Source organism: Ptiloglossa arizonensis, chromosome 2 (assembly GCF_051014685.1).
Source record: "Ptiloglossa arizonensis isolate GNS036 chromosome 2, iyPtiAriz1_principal, whole genome shotgun sequence".
In the NCBI taxonomy this organism is placed as follows: domain Eukaryota; kingdom Metazoa; phylum Arthropoda; class Insecta; order Hymenoptera; family Colletidae; genus Ptiloglossa; species Ptiloglossa arizonensis.
In genome coordinates this window covers 26,343,605-26,367,544 of record NC_135049.1, presented here as the reverse complement: position 1 = coordinate 26,367,544, position 23,940 = coordinate 26,343,605, and the positions used below count along the sequence as shown (strand labels likewise).

The following is a 23,940-nucleotide window of genomic DNA, read 5'->3' as shown; positions in this document are numbered from 1 at the left end:
TACCGCATCTCCTGAGAAAGAAAACATGGCTCTCAAAGCGTTCGTCAGGCAGACAAAACTGAATGAAATTTAATGCTGTCAGACAGAGAGAGAGAACACCATTTTTTCTTTTGTGTTACTTGCTTTCTTACGCAGAGATCAGAATGATGAGATACTGAGAGGCTGTTGGACTTGCCTTGATACGACGTGGTTTCGCACCCATATTTCTGCCCGATTGGGACACCTCTGTCAGCTGCGGTGCCTGCCAATGGAGCACAGAGTCCTGGTCGACAATTACCTCTCGCCACATGGGACACGCTGATGGGACACCTCTCTCACCCTCTCTCTCTCCGTACTCGAACATCAAGCCCAGAGCTCCTTCCAAGTATGTCCAGAAGCGCTTGGGGTAGGGGTTATCGTGTCCTATATCATACATCACATTACAATACGCATAGTGTTTTTTTAGATTTCCCTGTGGCGCGTCTCTCTATCAACTCTTTGGTAATTGGCAACCGACGACCCGGCGGCACGAGACACGTTTTTTTTTTGTCGCGCGTGTGAAGAGGATTACACGTCCCGGTTCGGCAGAGAGACTATTATACTTCGGTGGTCACACACGCATATATTATAGTTACATATATCGTCGTCCCGATTTCTACCGGTCGTTCTCTTTCTGCGCTTCGTTTTTCCGTTTCCGTTTTACTTTTTTTTTCCGCCGATATCTTCCGGTTTCTATGGCCCGTTTGTTTCTCAAAAGTCGCGTATCTCATCGTCTATCACCCAGCGACTGATACGCTCCACGTTTTTTATTATTCGTGCCGACTCTGTCGAGGGACTCGTTCGTATACGTGCTTGCGAGGGTCCGGAGGAGGCGTGCGTCCCGATCTGCGAGCGATATTTCTCATTTTCGTCGACCTTCTCTCGGTATATGCATATCCCGACACAACCGACGACGCATTTGGACTTGACCGGTTGCAACGGTTTGAGAATATTATCGAGACTACCAATTGCCATTAATCGTTACGTCCGTAAGGTCACGAGGCTGTGTATGTGCATGGATCACCGCAGAATTCCTATCGACGTATTACACTTCCGGTACAACCGTAATCTTCGAGACAACTTGTATTATCGGATCTCATCAACCGTGCGACGAAGCTGTGGTCTCCTTATGTTCAAGTTTCGCACGACGTACGTGTATATCTATGCGTACCGATCGGGCAAATTCCGTTTTTTTTTTTTAAGTTTTCATTCCGTCGGTTACACGCGCAGCCCGGGCGTCACCGAAATCACTTTCGTATACACGTGTTCCTAATTACGTAACGCTGAGACGTATATAGACGCATACGCATCTATGTTATGAGAACAAAAATATATCCGTAATTGCTTGTCGACGGAAGGGGGAAAAGAAAGTTGTCGGAAAAAATTCTTCGGAGACGAATTTTATTGCCGGCCTTTGTTCCTAAATTTCTCTCGTACCTAGACGCGAATCTTCGAGTGGAATTCCAGTGCATTTTGCGGCGAAAAACTAACGCGTCTCTAAATGGTTATAAAACTTGACCTTTCTTTTTTTTTTTTCTTTAAATTACGAAAAGCTTGGTTACCAACTCGCAAAACAATTTCTGATAAAGTTACAATTGTAATAACTGTAAAGGAAAGTGTTACTTCATTTCTGTTTCAATTTCACGATAAATTCATACTCATGGCATATTCACAGAATTCCCAATACTTATGTAACCGAGAACAAAATATTACTGCATTTTCTTTTTCCTTCCCAGTTGGAGTTTTCGAAATCTTGCTAGGAAAATAGGTGCATTCGTAGAGTACGTAAGATGGGTAAAGTCTTTTCGTTTGCAATTGAAAAAATCTCGTCCTCGAATGTGTTTCACATTTATTAAAACGAGAGAAAAAAAAAAAAAAAAAAAGAAAAGAAAAAAAAAACACAAGTACGATCTTACGAAGTACAAGCAAATTTTTGTAATTTATTTTCAAATAAAAGGAATCAGGATGTTCGAGCTATCTTTTACCGTATATAAAGGTTAATAATCCACGTTTATTCGAATGTTCGCGTGCAACACGATTGCAATTGTTCTTAAATTGTTGGTACAGAATGGTAGAGAGACAGAAGAACTATCGATTACCGAAGATTGAAACGAGCGACTTCTGGAGAGACCTGCAGAGCGTAGAGAGATACACTTATTCGTAATTTCCAAGTACAGGTCTAATTTACAAGTGACAAAGGGCTATTTCGAGGAGTCGCTGACGAAATCCTGTTGAGACATCGAGAAACTTATCTACGCCAATTGATCGGATGATATAACGGGAGTACTGGAAACGAGAGAATAATAAAGAAATAGATATGGATCCTAAACGAAGTTGTAGTTCAAATAGAGAGAAGGAGAACTGGGAAATAGAGACGAGGGAACGTCGAAGATGATGGTGCGGCGGGATGTTCGAGCAATCTCGTGGATAAGGAGAAAAGGGCAAGAGCGAGATCGAAACACGCGTTCATAGATCGGGAATCGTGGCCGATCGCGCGAGGCCATAACGCGCGACGCGCAGGAAGCCAGCGAAGCGCGCGCGTCCGATCACGCGAACCGACTACGAAACATCGCATAGTTCTCTACGCGAATCTCGCGCGGATGGGGTTACGGACGAGGGCTGGTGTACTGGCTAAGGGGTGGGCTTCAGAGCGGCGAAAAACGGTGAAAGTGAGAGATAATTAAAGAACACGCAACGCCGTTTTCTTTTTGTTTTGTGAATTCCACAAGTACATTGTTATTACATTCGTTTCTTTAATCCATTATCATTACGATTACCATTATTAATATAATTATCATTGAAAACACGGGTCTTATCAAAGAGAAAAAAGAGGAAATAATAGTGGTGGGGGAGATAAAAGAAAAACTTGAGAAGAGAGAAGTATTACACACCAACGTGTATATACGCTGCTCGAAACGAGAAACGGTGATCATCGTTATTATTATACGTATAAGCTTAAACGGAGCGCACTTTGCGGTTACCGCATTAATTCTTCGGTAATTCTTTACGTCAATTAATCCTAATATGTTAATAAAACGGTATTATTACGTTACTACACGCTAACGATATAATGTTCGCACGACCCGCTTAGGTTCCCATACAGAATCGACGCATCATCCTACGAATAATCTACGGTGTCTCCAATTTGTAACTTCTATATATATTTCTGTTTTCTTATTATTTTTTTTTTTCGTTTTTCATAATCTTTTTTCGTTTTGTTCCTCGAAAGAAAGATTGCGAAGGCTGTGCACGATCTCCTTTTTTTTTCTTTTGTTTGTTTGTTTATGCTGTGTTCATTACGTGTATATAATTGTCTGTTAATTGGGACAACGCTATTAACAACGAGATATAGAGAAAAAAATGCTTTCGAGAGTTCACAGTGCACGGTTCCGTGTGTCGGAGGGAGAATCGGGATTACGGAGAGAAATAATTGCGATCGACCGATCACACGCACAATTATTCTTGTCCTATGCCGGCGCCATATCTCGATACACGCTGAGCAGCAAACGTTTTGTGTCTCGCATAAAATAATAATAATTCCTTCCTTCTTTTTTTTCTTTTACAATATACTTTTCACACGCATCACGGAAGTCTGTTGCTTGATCGAAATATACGGAAAAACTACTTCGAAATTCATCGACGCGACGTTCCGCTGTAAGAAGTGAAACAAACGAAAGTATGGTTCACACGATGCTCCGATTTTGTGATAGCGACGCGTTACGAAGCGCAGCCGATCGCACAAAAGGGATGGTTTTCTTTTCCTTCTCTTTTTCGAACGTGACTACTAAACGCAACGACGATTCGATTGATTCTCATGCGTTCGGACGCGTTACATGAACAAAATTCACACAATACCGTTCGTTCGTACTTCAAATATCGAGAATGTCTCTTCTTCTTTTTTTTTTCTTTTTTTCAGGTTCACGACCGATCGACTGTTTCGCAAGGGGAGCACGTGAATTTGTCCACGGTCGGAAGCAAAGGCGCGCGGCGCGTCATCGTCACAGAAACGGTCATCAAATAATCAGCGCGCGTTACGTTGTATTCGCCGCCAAGCATCGTCCTACCAAAACTTTTACCCTTACCCTTTCTCTCTTTCATCTTCTAACGAGATGGTGTGGTTGGTTCGTTTCGGTGGAAAACCGGCCGCGTGAATTGACGTACGGGTACGGATCGAAAGATTCACTCGGTAGGAGGATGCCATAATCATCATCTTCTTACATCGAGGGAAACGCCTACATACGATAACGGTGGTGTCTCGTCGATACGAGGTAAAATTACGGAGAGTCTGTCTAAGAGTTACACGACGGGGAACGAATATAATAAACGATGTGCATATCTTCGGGGGGAAAAAAAAAGGGAAACCGGAGAGAAGAGGAACGTGTGTAAGAGAGGCCTGCAAGATTCGATGAAATTCCGGCTCGTGTTCTGTTTGCTGCTTAATTTTCTCGTCTGGTATTTCGGTTTTTCGTCTAAATAAGCGCACTGCGGAGAGTGATTGTACAATGTGTTTTCTGATAGAGCGGCCGAATATAGTAGATCTTCGCGCGTGCAGATCGACAGACGGCCAAGAGTATCTCGGTCCCGAGGCTTCCTGCTAGCGACAGACAGACCCGACAGACGACAGACGACAGACAGACCGACAGACCGATCCGAGCGAGCCCGACGCGACGATTTAGTATGGTGCGAACCGGCGCGACGGCGATGGCCCTCGTAATCCCGGTCTGGTAACCAAAATGAAGCAGCCACGTCAGTTACACGAGGTCGAGACAGAACGATTTTAAAACACGGGCTAAGAGAGAGGAGCAACTTGTGAGACACAAAGAGGGCGGATAGGTAAGTAGACAAGGGTGGCACTGTGAAAAAGAAATAAAATTATACTGTATTGACAAACAGAGAGAATGTATGTGTGAATGTGTACGAAGGTACAAGGAGGAAGATGTTAATGGGGAGGTAAGCGAAGGTGGGTGGTAAAACTTGCTTTCTTAACCACGGAGAGTACGTTCTTCCTCGTTTTTCTCGCTAACGTTACTATTTTCTCGCCGATAACGATAGGACAATTTTCGAATACATCACAAATCGCGGGCGCTCTCTTCCTTACAAAACACGTGTCGCTGTCTCGCCATTGTTCCGATCGAGACGAAGTCCCGCTCTCTGCGCGATGTGTAAATCGTGGACAGCGAAAACCCCGTAAATATATTTACGATACGGTTTCGATTTCGTTGGAACCGGTCGAGTGACTCCCTCGAGGGGAATACAAAGGCGATTCAGCAGCGCACCGTGACGTAAAGAAGAGGGCCAGGTGGTTAAAAACCGAACAATTGACAGTCGAACACGGAGTAAACGTTTCAACGATTTGGGCTGGTGTGTGACCCATCGGCACGTCTACTTACCTACGCTCTTCAAATGAATCTCGGCTGAAGTCCTCGTACATGCCTCTACTATAAACAGCGGTATAATAAATAATCGAGTCTACGAATGATCAGATCAACATATACCATACTTGCTCCCTTGTCCAAGGCTTAACTTTGTGAATTAGTCCCTGTATTTTCAACGTGCAAGAAACACATGGTCGCGTGCTGCCTAATATGACTGTTAAGAAAGGTCAGGAGTAGAGGAAGAAGCTGCCGCTGTACGAACGAACAGATCCGCACAAGCGCCGTGCCAAACGATTCAACGACCAGAGACACCGGGAAAATATTTGCGTGAATTTTCTTCGACACTTTTTGTCCGTATGATCCGACGATGGCGAAGAAACGTTTTGAGAAACTTTGGACACACGCGTCTAAAGAGCGGTGTTGATTTTCTCGCGTCTCCTACGATTTAATAATTGTTTCGACCGGCACTTGTACGGAAATGTCCCGGTACGAGCAGTACAGATGGAAGTTCGAGATGCTAACAAACCATCGATGAGCAAACCACTAAAACGGAAGAGTGTGTATTTTTCGAAGAACAGTATCACCACAAATACGAAATACCTGTGCAAACCTCGAATGCCCTAACGTCAACGACGCACATATGCAGTAATACAAAGGGGCGGATGGGAGACTAGTGTCGAGCTTTCTCAAAAGCACGGATTCGTCGGGAGGCCTTTTTGAACACGTGGATCGAGAATCGTTCGTGGAATCCCTAACGATACTTGACGAGACCACTGTTTCTGTAAATCAAGCGACTACTTTTATTCAAGGCCCTATCCTATTGACCTGCATGTAACTGCCTATATATTTAAATTAATACCTACAGAATTTGAATGCAAAGCAGCGACGAGTATTTCTATCCGCTTTATTCAATACGAGGTACAATTCGTTAGAAAGAGGTCGATCGAATTAATAAATGCACGCGTTTTATACAAGATTCGTAGCGTATAAATATGGGATGATGTTTTCTTTCGTCCGTTTTTCTTTTACTTTTTTTCTGTTTGTTTTTTTTTTTAGCCAGTCATATGAGGCAGGCAGCGTTAGACTGGATTTTTAACCCATGCGACTTTCAGAAAGTTACAAATTTGTGAACGAGCCGTTTGCAGCCCAGGCTGGGAACATGTAGGATAAATAAGGTAACGTGCAACAACAAATTCAAAGTATTCAGAACGATTGAGAAGTTCAATCAACTGTTTCTCTATTTGAAAGTTTTTGCGAGTGGATTTACATACATGAAAAGCTTTGAACCTCGTGAGTAGAAGTCAGCTTCAAGAACTATGGATCGTAATTTCGGAGCATATACAACAATCGCGCGGTCATACTAGTTTTGTGCGACATCTCCTCGCATCAATAATATTTCTTTCTTTTTATGGGGCCGGTTTCATGAAACTTCCAGGACAAACGAACAACATCTTAGAACTTGAAGCGTACTTTAATCTAAATTAATGTAATTTCGCTCAATGTACCAAACGACGTTGAAATCTCTAATGGTATAAACAGAATCGATCGATATAATCACACACAATTAGAAAGAGAAAAAGAAAAGCAACGATCGTATCTTACAGCCAATAACGTAAGAGAATAAATCTTTGCCATGAACGGTAACGAAACGAATTACCTACGAACCAAATGAGATCTTGTGCACACATTTTAATCGATACTTTAAAACAATACTTAAACACACGTGGGCGTCGTAACACTCCTTTGTTTTTCTCTCGTATACAACTACAGAAAGTATCATCTCTTCTAAACCGCTACTCGCGATGCAACTTCCGAGATATTTTTCGTACACTACGTTACATATTTACGGTTCGGCTACCGAGTGAAAAATAGAGAGAGTGTGAGAGAAAGAGACACAGAGAAAAAGAAAAAGAGAGAGAGAAAAAAAAAATAATCGTGATTGAAGCCGACAAAATTTGTCCGAGTCAAGTACATCGAAACTGATACACGAAAAACGGGCCGTTTGTTTTCTTTCGTTTTTTTTTTTTTTAACAAGCGTGTCTATGAAACTGGCCTTAACAACTATTAGAAACGCCGATATACAAAAACTTACTGTCCAATTCGTCTGGAGAGCTGGTTTCTACTTACGAGACGTTTCAAAGACAATCGATAGGCGCCGTTCCTGAAAATCGCGCCAGCCCTTTTTTTTTCTATCTACAGCGGTACGAGAGTTCGTTAAAATTGTAGATCGCATCCTGGCTCGCGGTAGTGCGATCAAGAAATCTAGTTCGCATTCCTTAGGAACGTTTCTTCATCCCAGGCCTCCGCGCCACTCCCGGTTGAGTGATGTACGTAATAGGGAGCGCTTGAAACACAAAGGATTCATGAGAGACATACAGGCCAATCTCGCAGTTAACGCCATGGATCAAGAGAGTCTATGAACAGGGACATCCCTAGAAGAGCAGTCGACATGTTCAAGGTACGATCAGTCGAGACCCGGATTTTTTTTTTTTTTTTGATTCTTTTCTTTCATTCTTTTCTGTTGACACCACGATGAAATTGGAAGCGGCCCGATGTACAACGCGCCAGCGACAAGAACGAGGCATGACTACTCGCTAACAAAAGTGGTCAAAGACTTACTCTTGCACGACTTGTACGTTGGCCCGGGACTGTCTCTCTAGGGTTGCCCGCATTCATGGACAAAGATGGTACGCAGCCTGAGGTGCACTGAAATTTAGAATGTACAGAAACGTCCAAGCGTCATATAATAACATTTGTACTATGCAGACTCTGCACTCATGTGGGCATCGGGTCGACACTCGTACTTAATGCTTTTTCAAATATCAATTACCGTATGTAATCTAAAGCAACGGAACAAAAAGAAAAACGATACGCATCGGTAACACGTTTATGCGTTATGCGCGTATTACGTATATCGTACAATATATTCAAATAGGTAGGGAAACTAACGGAGATGTAATAACGGATCAATTTCGGACCAAAGAACCAAATGCAAAAAAGGGTGACGATGTCTCTACGTTAAATTTTTCATCGCGTATGAAACCCGAAATACCCTGTTCCCGTAAGAACGATCAATTTTAGGAACAAGAGCAAGAAATGGAAAAGAAGATCGATAATTTGTAAGAAAAACGAAGAATACAATATAGAATAGTAAGTATGTCGACGAATCACCGAACCCCAATTCGCATGAGCTGTTAATCCAGCCTGGAACGTTCACAATGTTAAGTCGGACGAATGGGCAGTCGGTACGATGGTTCTACTCACCTGAACCGGCCGTTGTTGCCACTCGGAGGGGGTGATCGGCGGCTGAACATTCCGTACTCGTTACCACGGGAGAAGCCAGTGTCGCGCATGGATCCCATACCTAGAGGAGGCATAGGAGGCATTGGGTCTCGTCTTGGGGGTAGAGGTGGCATTGTCATTGGTGGAAAGTCAAGCCCGCACATGGAACTTCCCATGTCACAGGGCCCTGTCATACCCGTAAACCGCCTCTCGTAGAGGTCCCTGGTGTCCTCGAAGCCCCTCCTGTCGTAGTAGCTTTCGTAGTCCTGTTAACAAACAAACAACGATACTATAAATAATTTGTTCGGAGCAACATTCATTCGTATCTCCGCATAAAACGGTTGTACAACCAGTGGGAACGATACAGGGAAGTAAAAATCTCCTTCGAGTGTCTCGCTTAATTTACATTACTGTATCTCCCACCGGTTACGTTAATAGAATGAAAGCTACTTACTCCAAAGCGGCCACCACCCATCAACCGGTCCCGAAGGAACGGTGGTGGCGGCGGTGGAGGGTACGGGTCACGTCCAAACATTCGGTCTCTGTATCCATTCCTATCCGGTCCTCCTCCCATTCCTCCTTTCGGGCATTCCTTGGACCAGTGACCGCCGCGGCCGCATCGATAGCATTGTTCAGGATCTCCCATCCCTGGCCTCTGTCGTACTCTGCTCGTGGAGATTTGAACCTTCATTGGTTGACCGTCAACCATTTGTCCATTCAGCTCCTTGATGGCGTCGTTGACATCACCTGTTGCTTCTAGATGGACGAATCCATAATTTCTCACGATATCGCACTCTACAACTGTGCCATATTTGGCAAAAAGTTCGCGCACTTGTGGCGCTTTGGTGTTATCTGTGAGATTGCCGACAAATATTTTAGTCGTAGGAGTGTTAGGTCCCTTACGACTCTTTGCAGCCTCGCATTTGATTGGCTGCCCATGAACTATATGTCCATTCAAATTTTGTATCGCATTTCTCCCTGCCTCTTCGTTTTCCATATGCTGTTAAAAGTAATGCATTTTTTGCATTAAAAGGTTTCCTTGAGTTTGGCGCAAAGATGTGCGATCATCCAACATTGATTTTCAAGATAAAAACCAAACTGTATAGTACTTAGGAAACAAAAACAACTTACCACAAATCCATAATTTTTGACCACGTCGCACTCTACGACCTTCCCGTATTTCTCGAATAACGGTTTAATATCAGCGTTTGATGTCTTGTCGGCTAAATTACCGATGAAGATTTTAAACGTGCCAACACTACTAAAACCCGGCATTTTCGGCTCGTTCTAGAACCTAGTTACGAAAAAAAATATTTCGGATATTATTTTTTTATTAATTCGTGCAATTTCTTTGGCGAAGTTGCGCGCCACGATGACCAAACGTCTACTTTTGCCTATAAATTTTTGTATATACTATTGAATTTCTCTAATAATAATAATATTTTTTCAATACAAGTCGAAATGCGATCAAATCGGTCCACGCGTCTCGAGAAACTATACTACGCACATATTCCAACATCGCTACGCGAAATGTAAGGCATTCTGTGTTAAATTTTTAATTGTTGCGTCACACCGCATATCTAATATATTATAACGTAACATCTATGAGTACTATCTAATCTTTTTAACTGTATGCCTAGCAACGTAACATGATCCGAGTCTGAATTCCAAAAAATTTGCCAAGGATGCTCGATGGCGACGCGGCGATTGTTTAGATTCCCCCTCTAGCGCTTCCTTCCACCATTTTGCTAACGATCTAAGTTTTCGAATTTCGAAGGTCGTAGATTTTGCTCGAATATTCAACCCATATACGGAAACGATAATGGAAAAAATTATTCGCACGATTTCGAATTGCTGTAGAAAATTGATTTTATCATTTCTGCTTTAACAAAAACGAATAGAACGTAGTCAAGCCGCGAATATTTTGTACGCCGTGAAAGCACGCAGTACAGAGAGCGTACCGACCTTGTCGAAATGGCGCACGAATTCTATGAAGCGTATATAATTACGTTTTCCTCTCGATCGATACGCGCACTCCTTACGTTCACACACCTTACGCTTGTTCGTAGCACTCACTAATGATTACTGTGTCGAACGATTTATTAACCAACGATTTTTAACCGACGCTTATATCAGGAACACGCGCGACTTTACACAAGAGAACGCAATCTAGCAATGGCGTCTTACTTGCCGCATTCGCTTGAGCGAGATTGTAGCGACATTGCAGTCGAAGAACACCAAACGCCACCAAGCGGTGGTAACAATAACTACCTCATAGATCCGAAGTCAATCTAGAAAGTATGTTTTTAGAGATATAGTACCTTTCAATTCTAAGCCGAGCTAACTTAATTCGTTTTCGTTCCAACAGAAACTTACTAGATCTGCACCAACCAAAACCTCTTCCAATTCACGAGAGGCGTCTTGATTGGTACGAAACCGCTAACTTTCCCTTGAAGCGAGAACAAATTAAATTGATCCGACGTACATTTAAGCACGTGTTGAATTTAATATGAGAATGTATAGAAATACATATTTGCATTTCATTAATTCATTGAACCTTTTTAATACAGAAATAAACAGAGCTTATTCAAGGCGTCGAAACTTTGTCAGCGAGCCAAACGAAGGGTCCAGAAATCTATCACTAACGAACTTCAAGCGTATGCCTGTACGCTATACGGACGCGGGAATTGCTTTACCTTTGCCATTTCAAACCATATTATTATTTTACGAAAATTTGTAAAATTACTTCGGGAGTATCATACATATTCCTATTTCCGAAATATTTTTATTGCTTTTAAACGTCGCATGCCAACTTTTTAGTTTTAAAGCAATTTTGTTAAACTCTATGTCAGAACGTTCGAGAATATATAAACACATTAAGTATCTGTAGCTGACTAGTAACCGACATTAATATACTTGCAACGTTTACAATAATTATTAATATTTGTAAAGTTAAGAACAGACACTATAGAAATTCACATAACAATTAACGTGTCAGTATAAATGTTTTATACTAGTACAGAAAATGCTCATTAAACTTTTAAAAATTATTTTTTACACATCTTTTTGGTACCAAATGAGTACTCACAATCGTAAGTACTCGCACATTTTAATTTTTATGGAAGCTACAAATAATTGGAAGAACGCAACAACATTGTAAAATTGTAAATTATTAAGAGCTAGGGATGAACATGTAGTGCTTAATGTTACGAGTAAATGTTAAGAGATTTGTAAATATAGATTACGCGTCTATAAGTATAAGACACGCTATCGTAAGTTTTTGAAATAACTTCACGGCGCTATTTCTCGTTTTCTGTATATCAAAATTGTATTCAACAAAACTAGCGTGGAAAATTACCGTAATGTATAGAAATCAAACTTTATAGCATCTCCAACGTACAACAATGAAATATGTATATAGTATGACTCAAAGCATTATTCAATTAGTAAACGATGCAAAGAGATAATTTAACGTATTCTATATCGCCGATTATTGGGCATTGATCAATTTTTATACACTGCTGAAAGCAAAAAGAATATCGAAAAAATGACGCTTTCAAGAAACTTAAGAGACGCGAAATGGCGTGCTTTGAGCATCCTGCATGCGACGCTATGATGTCGTGATAATACCGTGATATAAATACAATTTTACACTTATATGCTACTTTTAAATGATAATAGGTTACAACGAAATTACTTTAAACATATCTAAGCACTTACCAAGTCAGTATTTCCGTAAAACAACGCGATAAAACACGACACGAAATCACACGCTTCCCGAAGTAAAAAATGGCGAACCGAAACAGACCGGGAAGTGGAAAGCGGCGTCCCTTCCGACGAAGATTCAGTATAGCCAACAGATGAATAAGAAATTTTCTACTGCCGTTTCAATAGCAATGCAAAGTTACTGATATATCTGGACATGTTACACTTTAAAATATGCATATATTAGTAAATGAAACAAGTTTAATCGCGTTATAATTAAAAAAAAAATTCGTATATATTAAAAAAAATTATACTTCAAAAATAAAACAATAAATTTAGAACATAGCGATATATTTAATAGAAATGGACGACACTCCCTTTCCTACTTTACCCATGATGCTTTGCGCTGTACTTCACATTTTCTTAACGTATTTACAAAATTCTTCGAATCATCACTAAACTATAAATTCATTTTAAAGATAAACCTATAAATTTTGAATTTTTTATTTTCGATATTACTGGAAATATTTTTGACGAATTATGATTTCACAATAAAAAGGAATTATACAGCCTCTCTGCTTTCGATTCACAGATTTGTAGTATCGATCTCTCGTTCATAAAACATTTCATTGGTTCCTGCTGGTTAAGATGGCTTTTCTCGTATAAATCGTTTGCAGTAAAATCTACGTAAGAAGTAATTGATCCCTCGACGTATATATTGTCATATATTCGCAATAATCTTTTACAAACACCATTAAATACAACATGTCCCTAATCATTTTTAGGTAGACACTTAATGAATAAGGATAATGTCCTATAACATGTAATAATAAATAAAATTCTATATCTGGAAAAAGATGATAATGTTTAATACTTGTTAAAAATATAAATTTCATTATTTTCAATCAACTAGCTATTAACTACAATTTTTAATGTAATTACAATTCATCTTCCTAAAGAAGTACTATGATACTATTTAACAGTGACTTCTGTCAAATAATATACAGAAGTCGTATGTAACATAACGATCTCGAGTCAATGATCGAAAGCCCAGATACATAATTTGCTATTATAATAACAATTTTCTAAGACTTTCTAGTGGATATTTTTATCATCCACAGCCCTCATAAAATTTATAGATATGCCTAATCATTACTTATTTAAAACAACAGGCTGAAATATATTGTTCACATTTTTACCAAGAACATACTAAAATTATCAGACTGTAAAAAGTATTGTCACAAGTGCTATCACATTATTAAAAGAAACTTTTATAATCTGGACAATCGACAATGTACTTAAAATCGTTCTTAAACTAAATAATTAATATATCCCATTTGTACAAAATAGAAACATAAATTACATACTGTACAGATAATACAGGGTCATATATGCGATACAGTACTTATGAGCCAATGACAACTGAAAATAACATTGATAAAAAATAATTTTCCCGCTTTAGAATTCATATAAAAATAAGCGTAACAAAATTTATGGATACAGGATGGTAGTTAAATAAGTGATACGTAAAAATTCATGTGAAATTTATCTAGTATTCCGATATTCTAACATTAAAGAATATTTGGAATACTTATATTTACGGACGTTCCTTACGTAAGAATTGTCTTTATAGTACTGAATTTCTGAACAATATAAAACTGTATATATCCTGCAAATGTCTCAGTTCGCAACTGAAATAGTATGCGTGTTATAATATCGTAACTTCCGACGATAAATATTTTAGAGACATATAAATGTAAATTAGCATGGCTTTGTAACAACAGGATTTCAATGCGTATGAGTATAAAAATCTCGTAATATTAAGGTAGGCTAAATTTAAATGCTATTATCAAAATGGCTTTCACTTCTTTAGAAACATCTTTTACTGTATGCTAAATTTACTTTAATGTCTCTTTTTAAGCTCACACGCATTTAGAACTCAGGACAGTTTTTTTCCCCAAACGATATCTTCTCTAAGTAGTAGCCATCACTGATTAATTACTCAACAAACTTCAACACGGTGAAGCACGTCAAAACACACGGACATTATCGCATTTTGTCGCGTTCACATAAAAACAAAAAATATACATACACAACGTAGACTCATTCATAATTACTTTCGTAACATACTATTAATCATTCATTAATCATACGAATTTCCACATTCATACGTTTTCAAGTATATGTAAATCTTAGTACTCAGTCTTCAGGCTTGCAGTCTGTCAATAAACCTATGTACACTGGGGTCATATTTACAAGGGGAGAAGTTTTTTTTTTTAGCTATGAGAAATAAAATAACAGTTTCGAATAATGTTGTCAAGCACTACACAATTTTGATGGCATTATCAATATGTAGTTTTGACATTGTCTTTTTTACACGTAGTGCTGTTAAACGAACGGCAGGATTCGCGTGCCAACATTCTGCCATAAGTTTACTTAGGGCAAACAGTATCTGTAACAAAGAAAACGCACATTGAATTTTGAACGTTTCCGTTGCATCGAGAAACGTTTAAATGTAAACGATTGATTTTATGCTTACTGGATCGTTCTCCCATCGTGTTGGTATTACCGGACGTAATCGTTTTACGCACACTGCTAGTCGCATATCTTCAAAGTTTGGATCACTCGGAATAACGTCGTGATAAGGTAAGGCATATGGTTCTACCATAGAATTTTTACCACCCGTGACGCATCTTCTACATGCTTCCCAAAGCACAAGACCCACAGAATACATGTCTGCCATTTTAAAGGCATCAAAAGAAGCTCTATTTAAGACCTCGTCCAAAACTTCTGGAGCCATATATCGGCGAGTGCCTACTCGCGTATTAAGGGCGATATCGATTTCTCCGCTTTCACTATCGATAAAAATTTACGGTTGTGGAACACGTAATATAAATTTTTGTTCAATTATATTATTACTACATACCTTATGTATCTCACTGCCAAACCAAAATCTGCAATTGCACATTCACCGTTCCTCTTTACTAAAATATTCCTACTCTTGATGTCTCTATGTGCTATGGCTGGCTTTCCACGTGTACCAAAGATCTCTGTATGGAGATGAGCAATTCCAGAGGCGATCGAAAGAGAAATCGCTAATAGACTAGGATGATCCAGAACAGTAGTTTGCAAGTAATCGTGCAATGATCCTCTCTCATGATAGTCTGTGATTAATAACATCTGTGTCCAAGACCCTGTTCCTTTGATATCAGCTGCAATAAATCCTAAAATGTTGTCGTGTCTCATTAATACTGTCTGATAAATCTCAGTTTCCCTGAACCAAGAAGCTTCTTCCAGCGTGAAAAACACTTTTACAGCCACTTTTTCTCCTCTCCACCTTGCGAGCCATACTTCGCCATAGCGTCCTTTCCCAACACACTGAGATAAGGCTAACTGTTTAGCTATAGTTCGTTGTACTAACAGGGGTAATCCTGATCCAGAGCCACTACTCTGATCGATAAAGTCTTTAAGGGTACCCTGAGAAGGCATTAGACAAGGACCTCTTTCTTTCCTTCTGTATCTGTGATATATAATCACCATAGCTATTGAAATTACCATTAAGCATACAGACAGAATGGTAGCCAATATTATAAGAGGTGCACCCGATGCTATAGCCATAGGATTGGGAGCCACAGTAGGTCGGGGTTTATAGTCAGGAAATAAGTCTTTGTTACAAAGTGCACTCTTATTACAACATATTATACTTTTTCCTTGTAAATGTGGCACAAGGTATCCTTTGCATTGCATGAAACCTTGCTCATCTGGTGGTAAACAACCAAATGACCATTCTGGCACATATTCTCCCGATTCTGCATCCCAAACTTCTTCGACCGCACTGAAACAATGTCCACCGGGTCTTCCTTCGCAAGTCCCATTCTGTCGATCGTCCGGACAGTGTCCTTCACAGTAGCAAGTTATTCCCAATGCTGAAAAATAAATCATATAATTAACTTAATTATAATCAGTGTCTCGTATGATATAACACGCGTGAATGCGAATTCACCTGCTTTCATCGTTACTAAACATGTTATCGAGGAAAACTTTGAGAAATATTTTACTTCTGTCTTAATAGTATAATTGTTTTGGCGATGACATAGAACGATAGGTGTCGCATCTTTGAGGTTATGTAAAAGTAAACAAAACAGTAAAAAAGAATGGGGCACGCTAAGAGTAAGGGGGGAACGTCAGAGAGAGGTTAGGTGAACGATGGCAAAGCAAAACCACAGGAGATAAGTAACTGAATGATAATTGACGCCGAGGGGAAAGCCCAGCGTACTGGGCGGATTCGGGAGGAGGTTGCTCGACAAGTTACGACGTGTCGTGTAGGCGGACGGCCATTGCGTCCTACGATACGAACTGCTGCAACAAATAAAAGGAAGGTGCGCCCCTTGCGCCGAACAGAAATCGCTATGTATACAGTATACACACACGATAATCTAGAGGCACCAATTTCATTGTTCTTCTTTTAAACCTACGAAGTTTCATTCGTTCAGTATGTATGTATATCCTTATCGTTTCCCGAGTTTATGCTTGAACAATGCTTTTAATAAAAGTTCAACGTATAATCTTGGAGCAAAAGGAATTCGTAGGCACATCAGTTACTGAAGCATCAATGAATTAAGTTTATTATAGGAGAGCCGATCACTTAATGCGTCACGATCGCAAAGTCGAATGTAAAGGCGATCGGGGTCGGTGATATGCAGATCAATTTTTGAGGCCTCTACAAACTGGCGCGCAATTGTATGTCATGGATTTTCCTCATTGTCAGAATGCAAGTTTAGAAGATAGTGCGTTCATTTGGAAAAGCGTTATTTGCATCGAGAATTTTTTACAAATTTTTTACGAGAGCATTAAAAGAATAAGAGAAACAGAAACGAATACGATTGCACATACAAATCTGATAGCGCATGCCGCAGATGCAATCAATATACGAAAATACGCGCGTGCGAGCAAATACGGTTTAAGGTTATCTACCACGCGCAAAAATGACGGAGAAGCACGTCGTAGCAGTAAACAAAGAGTACAAAGTTTATGATGCGTGTTGGGAGGAAGAGTTTGAACGTAAAATCTTTCAGGAGTTAGTTTCCACATTCGTGTTTCTCTATAAATGGTAAATAACGATCAACGAAAACTAGGAAGCTTAAGACAAATGAGTTGATAAGGAATTGAAATAGGGCTGTGCAAGTAATGACACGAACGGGCGTGCTATTATAGAGACGCGACAAACGAAGATGGTCAAAACAGTTTTGCGAGGTGCTCGTTGAGATTCGAGTTCCTAAGAGATGGAAGCAAAAAGGGGATGAAACGAGAAACAGGAAGAAAGGTGAAGCACAGAAGCGGCTGGGGAGACCGCTTATCTTCCGTCTTGGAATTACTCCCTCGCGTCTATTTTACGGTGACCGCTCTATTTATATCCCCAAATATCTGGATGACGGATCGATCCTCCATGCGTTCTGAGCCCGTTCTACGTATTCCTTCACCTTTTCCCCCTTTTCTCTTTGGTTATGTACGAGTCGCTTTCGACCCCCAAAATAAAGACCAATATCGTTTCGTGTAGCAATTGTTTTTAATGATTATGCATTGTGCGCGCAAGTTGCGATTAACTAAGTACAAGTTTAGGCCATTTGCGTAGAAGTACAAACTGACAAACGATTCGACGTTTCTCTTTAAACGTAATACACGATTCCATTTTGAAACGATATAAAAATACTTTCTCGACGGGCAGATATACCCGTATCAACGGTTCGATAATTCTTCTGGTTCGAACCCGTGTGTTTCTGATTTCACGTACTTTTTAAGAATTAACAATCGGACCTTGAATCGAACTTTTCCAAGTGCGTGCTTTGTATGTGAGTTTTCTACCAGTTTCTCAGCTCGCAACACGCAATTCCGCGTCGACCGATCGCACCGTACAAGGAAATCGCCGGTACACGATTATCCATCGTCTTCCAAGAGAGGCGCACGCGTCTCCAAGTGTGGAGTCGAGGATGGTTCTCTCTTATCCTTGCGTATCTCGCGAGACCGAACGAAAACGTCGCAACCAGTACGTACTTTTCCATCGATGATATTCCGTCAATGAATTAAATTGTCCAATGCAGAGGCGGCGTGTCACAGAAGCCTCATGAACGATCGTTAATAGAAATCTACAGCTGCACTTGGCGTGCAACGAAGGACAAGACTCGTCGCTACGTAACCAAAAAAAAAAAAAAAGAAAGGGGGGGGGGGGGGATATTTCTTTTTACGAGACGATACGAGAATGGAAACGAACACGCGTGTGTACACGTGTTTGCGCGCGACATAGGTTCATTATTCTAGCGATAATTCTTTGTTCGGCAAACCGTCCCCATTGTGAGACTTTCGCGAAACAACAATCATTGCTCGTAATCTCGTGAGAAGGTTTCAATGAATCGCGCAACGCAGCGTTACGACCAGATACGTTCTTTATCAGCGTGGCAAAGAGCAGTATCAGCGATAGGCTGGCGTTCCACACCTACAGCCTCGAGAGAATCGGCGTTGCCTCTGGCAGCCCGCTCGCGTGTCGATGATAAAATTACACGAAAACAAAAAAAACCGAGCTCGACGTTTCAAGTATTCGAGTTTCAGCCTCGTATTTTTATAGAAAAGGAACGAACCGATCGAATTCCGTCAATATCTCCTCGCACTTTGCAACAGTGGTTGGTTTTTTTTTCTTCCTCGTCGTCAGGGCCCTCCCCTTAATTGTTTCTTTCGATTAAACATAGGAAATCGTAGTAATTATTCAGATCGCTCTCCGGTGTACGGACGATTAAATCTAAATTTCACAACGACCAAGAGGAAGGGTGTTCGGATCTCGGGAAACAGGCCACGAACACCTGTTCTTATCGCGTAACGAGAATAAAAGCGCGACGAGAGCAGAGTACGGCCCTCCCTGATCGGAGTAGCGCGTTTGCGCCAATTAACCGACCACTTCGAACCGGCACGCTGATGGGGGGCACTTGTTCCAAAGTGTTCGAGCATTTGTCAAGTTGTCCATCGAGCAATTTGGTCAATGAAAATTTACTGTATCCCTCTCGCGTCTCCTGACTAGTCACGAAACACTCGCAAGTCGACCGTCAACTATCGTAACGCGGAACGATTGGAACGCGTCGAAAAAAATTTCCGACGTACACTTTTTCGAAAGCAATCGGCGCCTTCGGTCGTATCGAGTATTTTGCGACACTCTGTAGATTAAGTCAACCCACAAACGGGAATGGGATCAACGAAAAATAGCGCAGAAATGTTTCGTGCGAGCACGAAACGAGAAAGGGAAAAAAATAAAAGCAGAATCGCGTGCGAGCAGAAGTATTGACCAGCGAGTGACTGCGTAAACATCGAGTGGGAGGATTTCGCGGGCTTTTTTGTCCTGTAAGGGCGCGTTGACACGTGATGTACCGGGTGTCCTTCTTCGCGACTCGTTGTTTTTCACTTGGCTCGCGTTCGTTTTATCGCGTTATCGGTATTTGCTATTCGTCGATGGGGAAAAGCGTGACGTTTCCGCGGATTGTGTTTCTAACCCGGTAAAAGTCAACACTGCTATCAGGAATCTCCGTTCGAAAGAGCGCAACATCGAGGATAAAGAAAAAGTAACGACGGTACTCGTAACGCTGTTAGTTAAAGGAACGAGTCCATTGTAATTGAAACTCGGACGATGGGAACTCGAAAATACGGGATTGTCGAATCGAAATACTGCCGCAGCACGTGACGTTACGCTTTTGGCTGGCGGACCGAGCGTAACTGCACGCTGCATTTGCGCGCGATGAATAACGCATCCGAGAAGAGCGCTGAAAACAGCTTTGCGCGTACGCGTAACGATATTATGAGTATGGTTTTCGAGGAAGGACAATCAGTCGGCGGTAATCCAATCCTGCTGTCACTCGGCGTGATTCTCTTGGGAAATTCTCATCCAGAAGATGCGGAACACCAACGTTAATAAAATCGGAAACTACAAACGGGTCTCGATTGTCCTGCGTAGACAGGATGGACCACGGTATTGCGTCGATATAGTTAATAACGAAACGCGTTACATGCTTTCGCAGGAAATTTGTTCAAGAAGGGAAGTGGTTGATCAGTAGCCTAGGTCTGCTGTAAACCAAAACATGTACACGTCGGCAACGAATACGAAGTAAATGGATACTGTTCGTTACTTGTCATCGGGATAAAAATTTGTCCAACGCTGCTGTACACGAGATACGCGCAATGTCCTCGTCAGTTTGCGAAAAGGAAAATACGAGGCAGAGAGAAAGAAAGTAAGGAATTGACCGTCTTTGAGCCAGTCGGATCGCGAATGAAAGAGAGAGAAACTAGACGAAGCAACGCGCCAATTCGTTAAGGGAAACTGTTCTTTCGATCGAGAGATCGGTCGTTTTCGATGAAGCAACTTTCAGCGACGCTAAAATTAATCCGTAAAGAAATCGTATCGGAGACAGATATATAGAAACACAGTAGGACAGTGGCACGTGAAACGATGACACTAATCGTATCGTAAAAAAAGAAGGAAAAGCGGAAAAAGGTCGAGGCATCGCGAGCGAGACGGAACTTTCGAGGCATCAAAAGCGGCGAGACTCTCGCACCACTGGTATTTCAGTCCCTAACCTTAGCGCCTAACCTCTTCGTCCTTCTCTTTCCATCGTTCTTGCTCTCCCCCTCTGTCTATCGTTCACTCCTCTTCGAGTCGAGAGTAAAAAAGAACGTGCGTGCCTTTGGCACAGGGATTCCTTTCGCGAGAATGCACCGATCGTACGACAACAGAAACCTCGTTGCATACGAGTATCGAAGCATGGAACCACGGAGCAAGGACGACGACGAAAGCGATACGTGATTTGCAGAAAGTGTCACACAGAAGGATCACTGGTCGCTTCGCTGTCCTCTGCGGAGATCCTCGAAATCGTGGCACAAAGTCAAAGACGCGATCGAGGTCGCGTCAGACGACGATCTTTCGTAAAACGTCGAGAGACCGTGCGTGTTTGTCAACGACACGCTGAGAGAAAGAGCGGTGGAGACAAAGTGAGAAAGAGAGATCAGCGGGGCACACATCTGTGTGGCAGAAGGCGAACAGAGTAGTCAGCAGCAGACACCAATCGTTCTCGCGGGTCGAGAATCCGCATCCGATCGATTTTCATGCACTGCACACGTCGTGTGTTTGCCACTTTTCGCGGACACACGCGCGCACCCACGTCCGTGATACAAAGCCAGCACGAATTTACTCACCACCGACGAATCTCGCGATAAACACTGCCAAGCCGATCCACAGGCCGTATTTACATCCGCACCGACCCGGGGTAGCGGAGAGCGCAGCCATTTTCTACACTCGAGAGCACATACTTCACTGTGACGTAGGGCGGTCAGCGTCGGCCGCAGAGCGCAGGCCGCTCGGCTTCGGATATCTTCGGGTGTACACAGTGGGGACTGACCGCTTATTGGGGGAACCGATCGTGTTGCTTCGGCTCTTCGACAAAGACAGTTGACCTCCGTCGCGCGAACGAGAGAGATGGAATCAAGTGGAACAGCGCGTATCAACTGTGTATCTTTGAATCACGGTACCCCGATCGAATAATGATCGAGATGAACGCAAGGTCTAGCGATACGTACAATCGCGAACGAAACGTTATCTCTTCAAAGGTTGAATTTGCGATACAAATGCTTAAGATACGCGTTCGAGCGAAATTGACTCGAATTCGTAGTTACGGAAACAATCGAGGCCCTAGAAGTTGCTGCATTGTCGCGAAACTTCCGTGTTTCTGGTGATCACGTGCGCTCCCAACGTCTCATTCTTTTCTTCTCGACGGAGATTGACGCGTCGTAAACCTAGGTAGAGACACGCACAGTTCACGGACCTAATGTGCAACCCTTGGTCCCAGTTTTCCTGCAACCGTCCGCATAACATACCTGCAGACCGTATGCGATAAAGTGGGCGGGGAATCGCAATGTAGAAAAATTGCTCAGCAGCGAACAGCTCGGCCAGATTTGCTAGTCATGTTAGCGTTTAAGTTGGCGAAACGCTAAACGTGCCAGATGCGGACTATCGTTTGGCATTATCGTGTAAAATTCTTGCACCAATTCTGCATTCAACGTTTGAAAAGAATATTAGATAATTTTCGACGAATGTTAATCTAGAAAGTAACTACTTATCTCTCTCTCTCTCTCTCTCTTGCATTCCTGTCGACGCATTCTTTCAACTTCATTACATTTTATTCGATAGGTTACCACTAGTTTGCGCAACCGTCGTATTTACAAAATCGACGCTTTCGATTTGAAACTGAACGGTAACTGTGACTCGCGCTCCATCGATGCTTCTCGCGATACGTTTTCTCTACGAATCGTTAACCGGTGGACTCGTACCTATTGTTCGATCGTACGTGGAGTTCTTTAATTCCTGGAGATGCATAGATTTAGCAAACACTTGGCATCTACCGCCAGAAGCTTTGAATCGGTCCGACGCTACATCCCTGACTCGTCAGCGTAGCTAGCGGGGAGTGTGCGACGGCGCCCTACGGGCGCCACTGTGCCGCGACGACCACGGTCTCGGAGATCTTTCTCCCTCTCTTGTTCTCTTCTTTTCTCGCTTGTGGAGCACACCCGTAGCACCGATGCTCCAGAGCGAGCCAGGAGAAGCCATAGGGAGGGTCGGAGGAGAGCGGCTCCTTGGAAAGGCGCGAATGTCTATGCGTGGCGCGTCACCACGGAAACTAGAACCCGGCTAGAATCTTGAATCTTTTTCTTCGGCGAACCGGGTGAACGCGGCCGGCGGTTCGAGAAACCGCGTCGATCGTCCAAACATCCAATCGAATTCTTCTTTTTCGCGCGAGTGACGTCGAAGAAGGCGAACGATCTTGCTCCTCTCGTCTGGAATTCGAACACGAGACGAGTTCGCGCGGTACCAGGCCTCCTCCGAGGAAAAAGATTTGCCCCTATGCAGAAATCGCGAACGATCGGTTTCGAAACGGGATTGCGAATCAAATACGAACGCGACGAAACGTAAATAAGGTAAACCGGGAACGCGAGTCGATTCAACGGAGCGTTTCGCGTACACACGGCCGTATTGTTTACGCGCGGGGATTCGAAACATCGGCCATCGGCTTTCGAACGTTTTTAATCGCGAGAACGACAAAATCGAGAGTCAACGAACGCTGCAACGTCCGATTCAACGATCGCAGAAATTTCGAAACGTTCGTCGCATTGGATCGGTGTATCGCGCGTGGATATTTCGATTAGATTCTTATCGCGTTCTAAAATGAGTATCTAGTTTTTACTTAAAGGATGCGTAGCACGACGAGGGAAAGAGGTGGGAGCGTGACGGGGGGAAAAAAGGAGGAGAATCGGAGAGAAAGGCGGTGCCGTGCGTCTCGAAAGTGGTGCATTCGCACTTGAGCGGCGCCGTTTTGGCGATCGAGGCGATTGGCCAGAGCTGAGCGGTACACGCACGCCACGGGGGCGCGCACCACGCTGCGCTTTTAAACATTAACACGCCGCGCGTACTTTTACGCGCGAGACTCCGCGCGACCGTTCCTAACTGGCTTTCGTATGCGTTCGTGCGCTTAGCGGT

At 42.3% G+C, this 23,940-nt stretch overlaps 2 protein-coding genes and 1 long non-coding RNA gene across 23 annotated transcripts; 1 reads left to right on the top strand and 2 right to left on the bottom strand.

Moving 5' to 3' along the window:
- Positions 1-260: 260 nt before the first annotated feature.
- On the bottom strand, positions 261-12,510 carry Lark (RNA-binding protein lark). Of its 18 annotated transcripts, none has more exons than XR_012991052.1 (7): positions 10,641-10,884; positions 9,807-9,969; positions 9,130-9,675; positions 8,872-8,941; positions 8,658-8,757; positions 8,013-8,099; positions 261-402 (listed from the first exon to the last, which is right to left on the bottom strand). XR_012991052.1 is itself a non-coding variant. In XM_076304184.1 (7 exons), the coding sequence occupies exons 2-7, from the start codon at positions 9,948-9,950 to the stop codon at positions 4,808-4,810; spliced, it is 972 nt and encodes a 323-aa protein (XP_076160299.1). In that variant the 5' UTR covers positions 9,951-9,969; positions 10,641-10,885; the 3' UTR covers positions 4,665-4,807. The 18 variants fall into 18 exon arrangements, 12 of the variants coding, with proteins under 12 accessions (XP_076160302.1, XP_076160297.1, XP_076160295.1 ...); XR_012991047.1 differs by lacking the exon at positions 8,013-8,099 and adding exons at positions 2,118-2,304; positions 5,409-5,456 and having other exon boundaries at positions 386-402; positions 8,658-8,941; positions 10,641-10,887; XR_012991049.1 differs by lacking the exon at positions 261-402 and adding an exon at positions 2,010-2,304.
- A 716-nt stretch (positions 12,511-13,226) lies between these two features.
- Positions 13,227-22,511, bottom strand: Tkv (serine/threonine receptor kinase thickveins). Of its 4 annotated transcripts, none has more exons than XM_076303889.1 (4): positions 22,284-22,511; positions 15,307-16,306; positions 14,920-15,235; positions 13,227-14,832 (listed from the first exon to the last, which is right to left on the bottom strand). In XM_076303889.1, exons 2-4 carry the CDS (start codon positions 16,125-16,127, stop codon positions 14,704-14,706), a joined length of 1,266 nt encoding a protein of 421 aa, XP_076160004.1. In that variant the 5' UTR covers positions 16,128-16,306; positions 22,284-22,511; the 3' UTR covers positions 13,227-14,703. The 4 variants fall into 4 exon arrangements, with proteins under 4 accessions (XP_076160004.1, XP_076160001.1, XP_076160003.1 ...); XM_076303886.1 differs by lacking the exon at positions 22,284-22,511 and adding an exon at positions 21,606-22,166; XM_076303888.1 differs by lacking the exon at positions 22,284-22,511 and adding an exon at positions 20,991-21,180.
- Positions 16,836-17,936, top strand: LOC143143044 (uncharacterized). The gene is made up of 2 exons (XR_012991003.1): positions 16,836-17,490; positions 17,595-17,936. It is a non-coding gene; the product is annotated as an uncharacterized LOC143143044 (long non-coding RNA).
- Positions 22,512-23,940: the final 1,429 nt, after the last annotated feature.

Excerpts from the sequence above, each read along its gene's own strand:
- Lark (XM_076304177.1), bottom strand. The coding sequence starts at position 9,950 with ATGCCGGGTTTTAGTAGTGTTGGCACGTTTAAAATCTTCATCGGTAAT. Across the intron at positions 8,942-9,129 it reads TGGGTGGTGGCCGCTTTGGA|GACTACGAAAGCTACTACGA; the intron begins GTAAGTAGCTTT and ends GTTTGTTAACAG. Across the intron at positions 5,457-8,657 it reads GGCAACAACGGCCGGTTCAG|TAGAGGCATGTACGAGGACT; the intron begins GTGAGTAGAACC and ends CGCTGTTTATAG.
- Tkv (XM_076303886.1), bottom strand. The coding sequence starts at position 21,696 with ATGGCTGCGCTCTCCGCTACCCCGGGTCGGTGCGGATGTAAATACGGC. Across the intron at positions 15,236-15,306 it reads TTGGCAGTGAGATACATAAG|TGAAAGCGGAGAAATCGATA; the intron begins GTATGTAGTAAT and ends TTTTATCGATAG. Across the intron at positions 14,833-14,919 it reads CACGATGGGAGAACGATCCA|ATACTGTTTGCCCTAAGTAA; the intron begins GTAAGCATAAAA and ends TCTTTGTTACAG.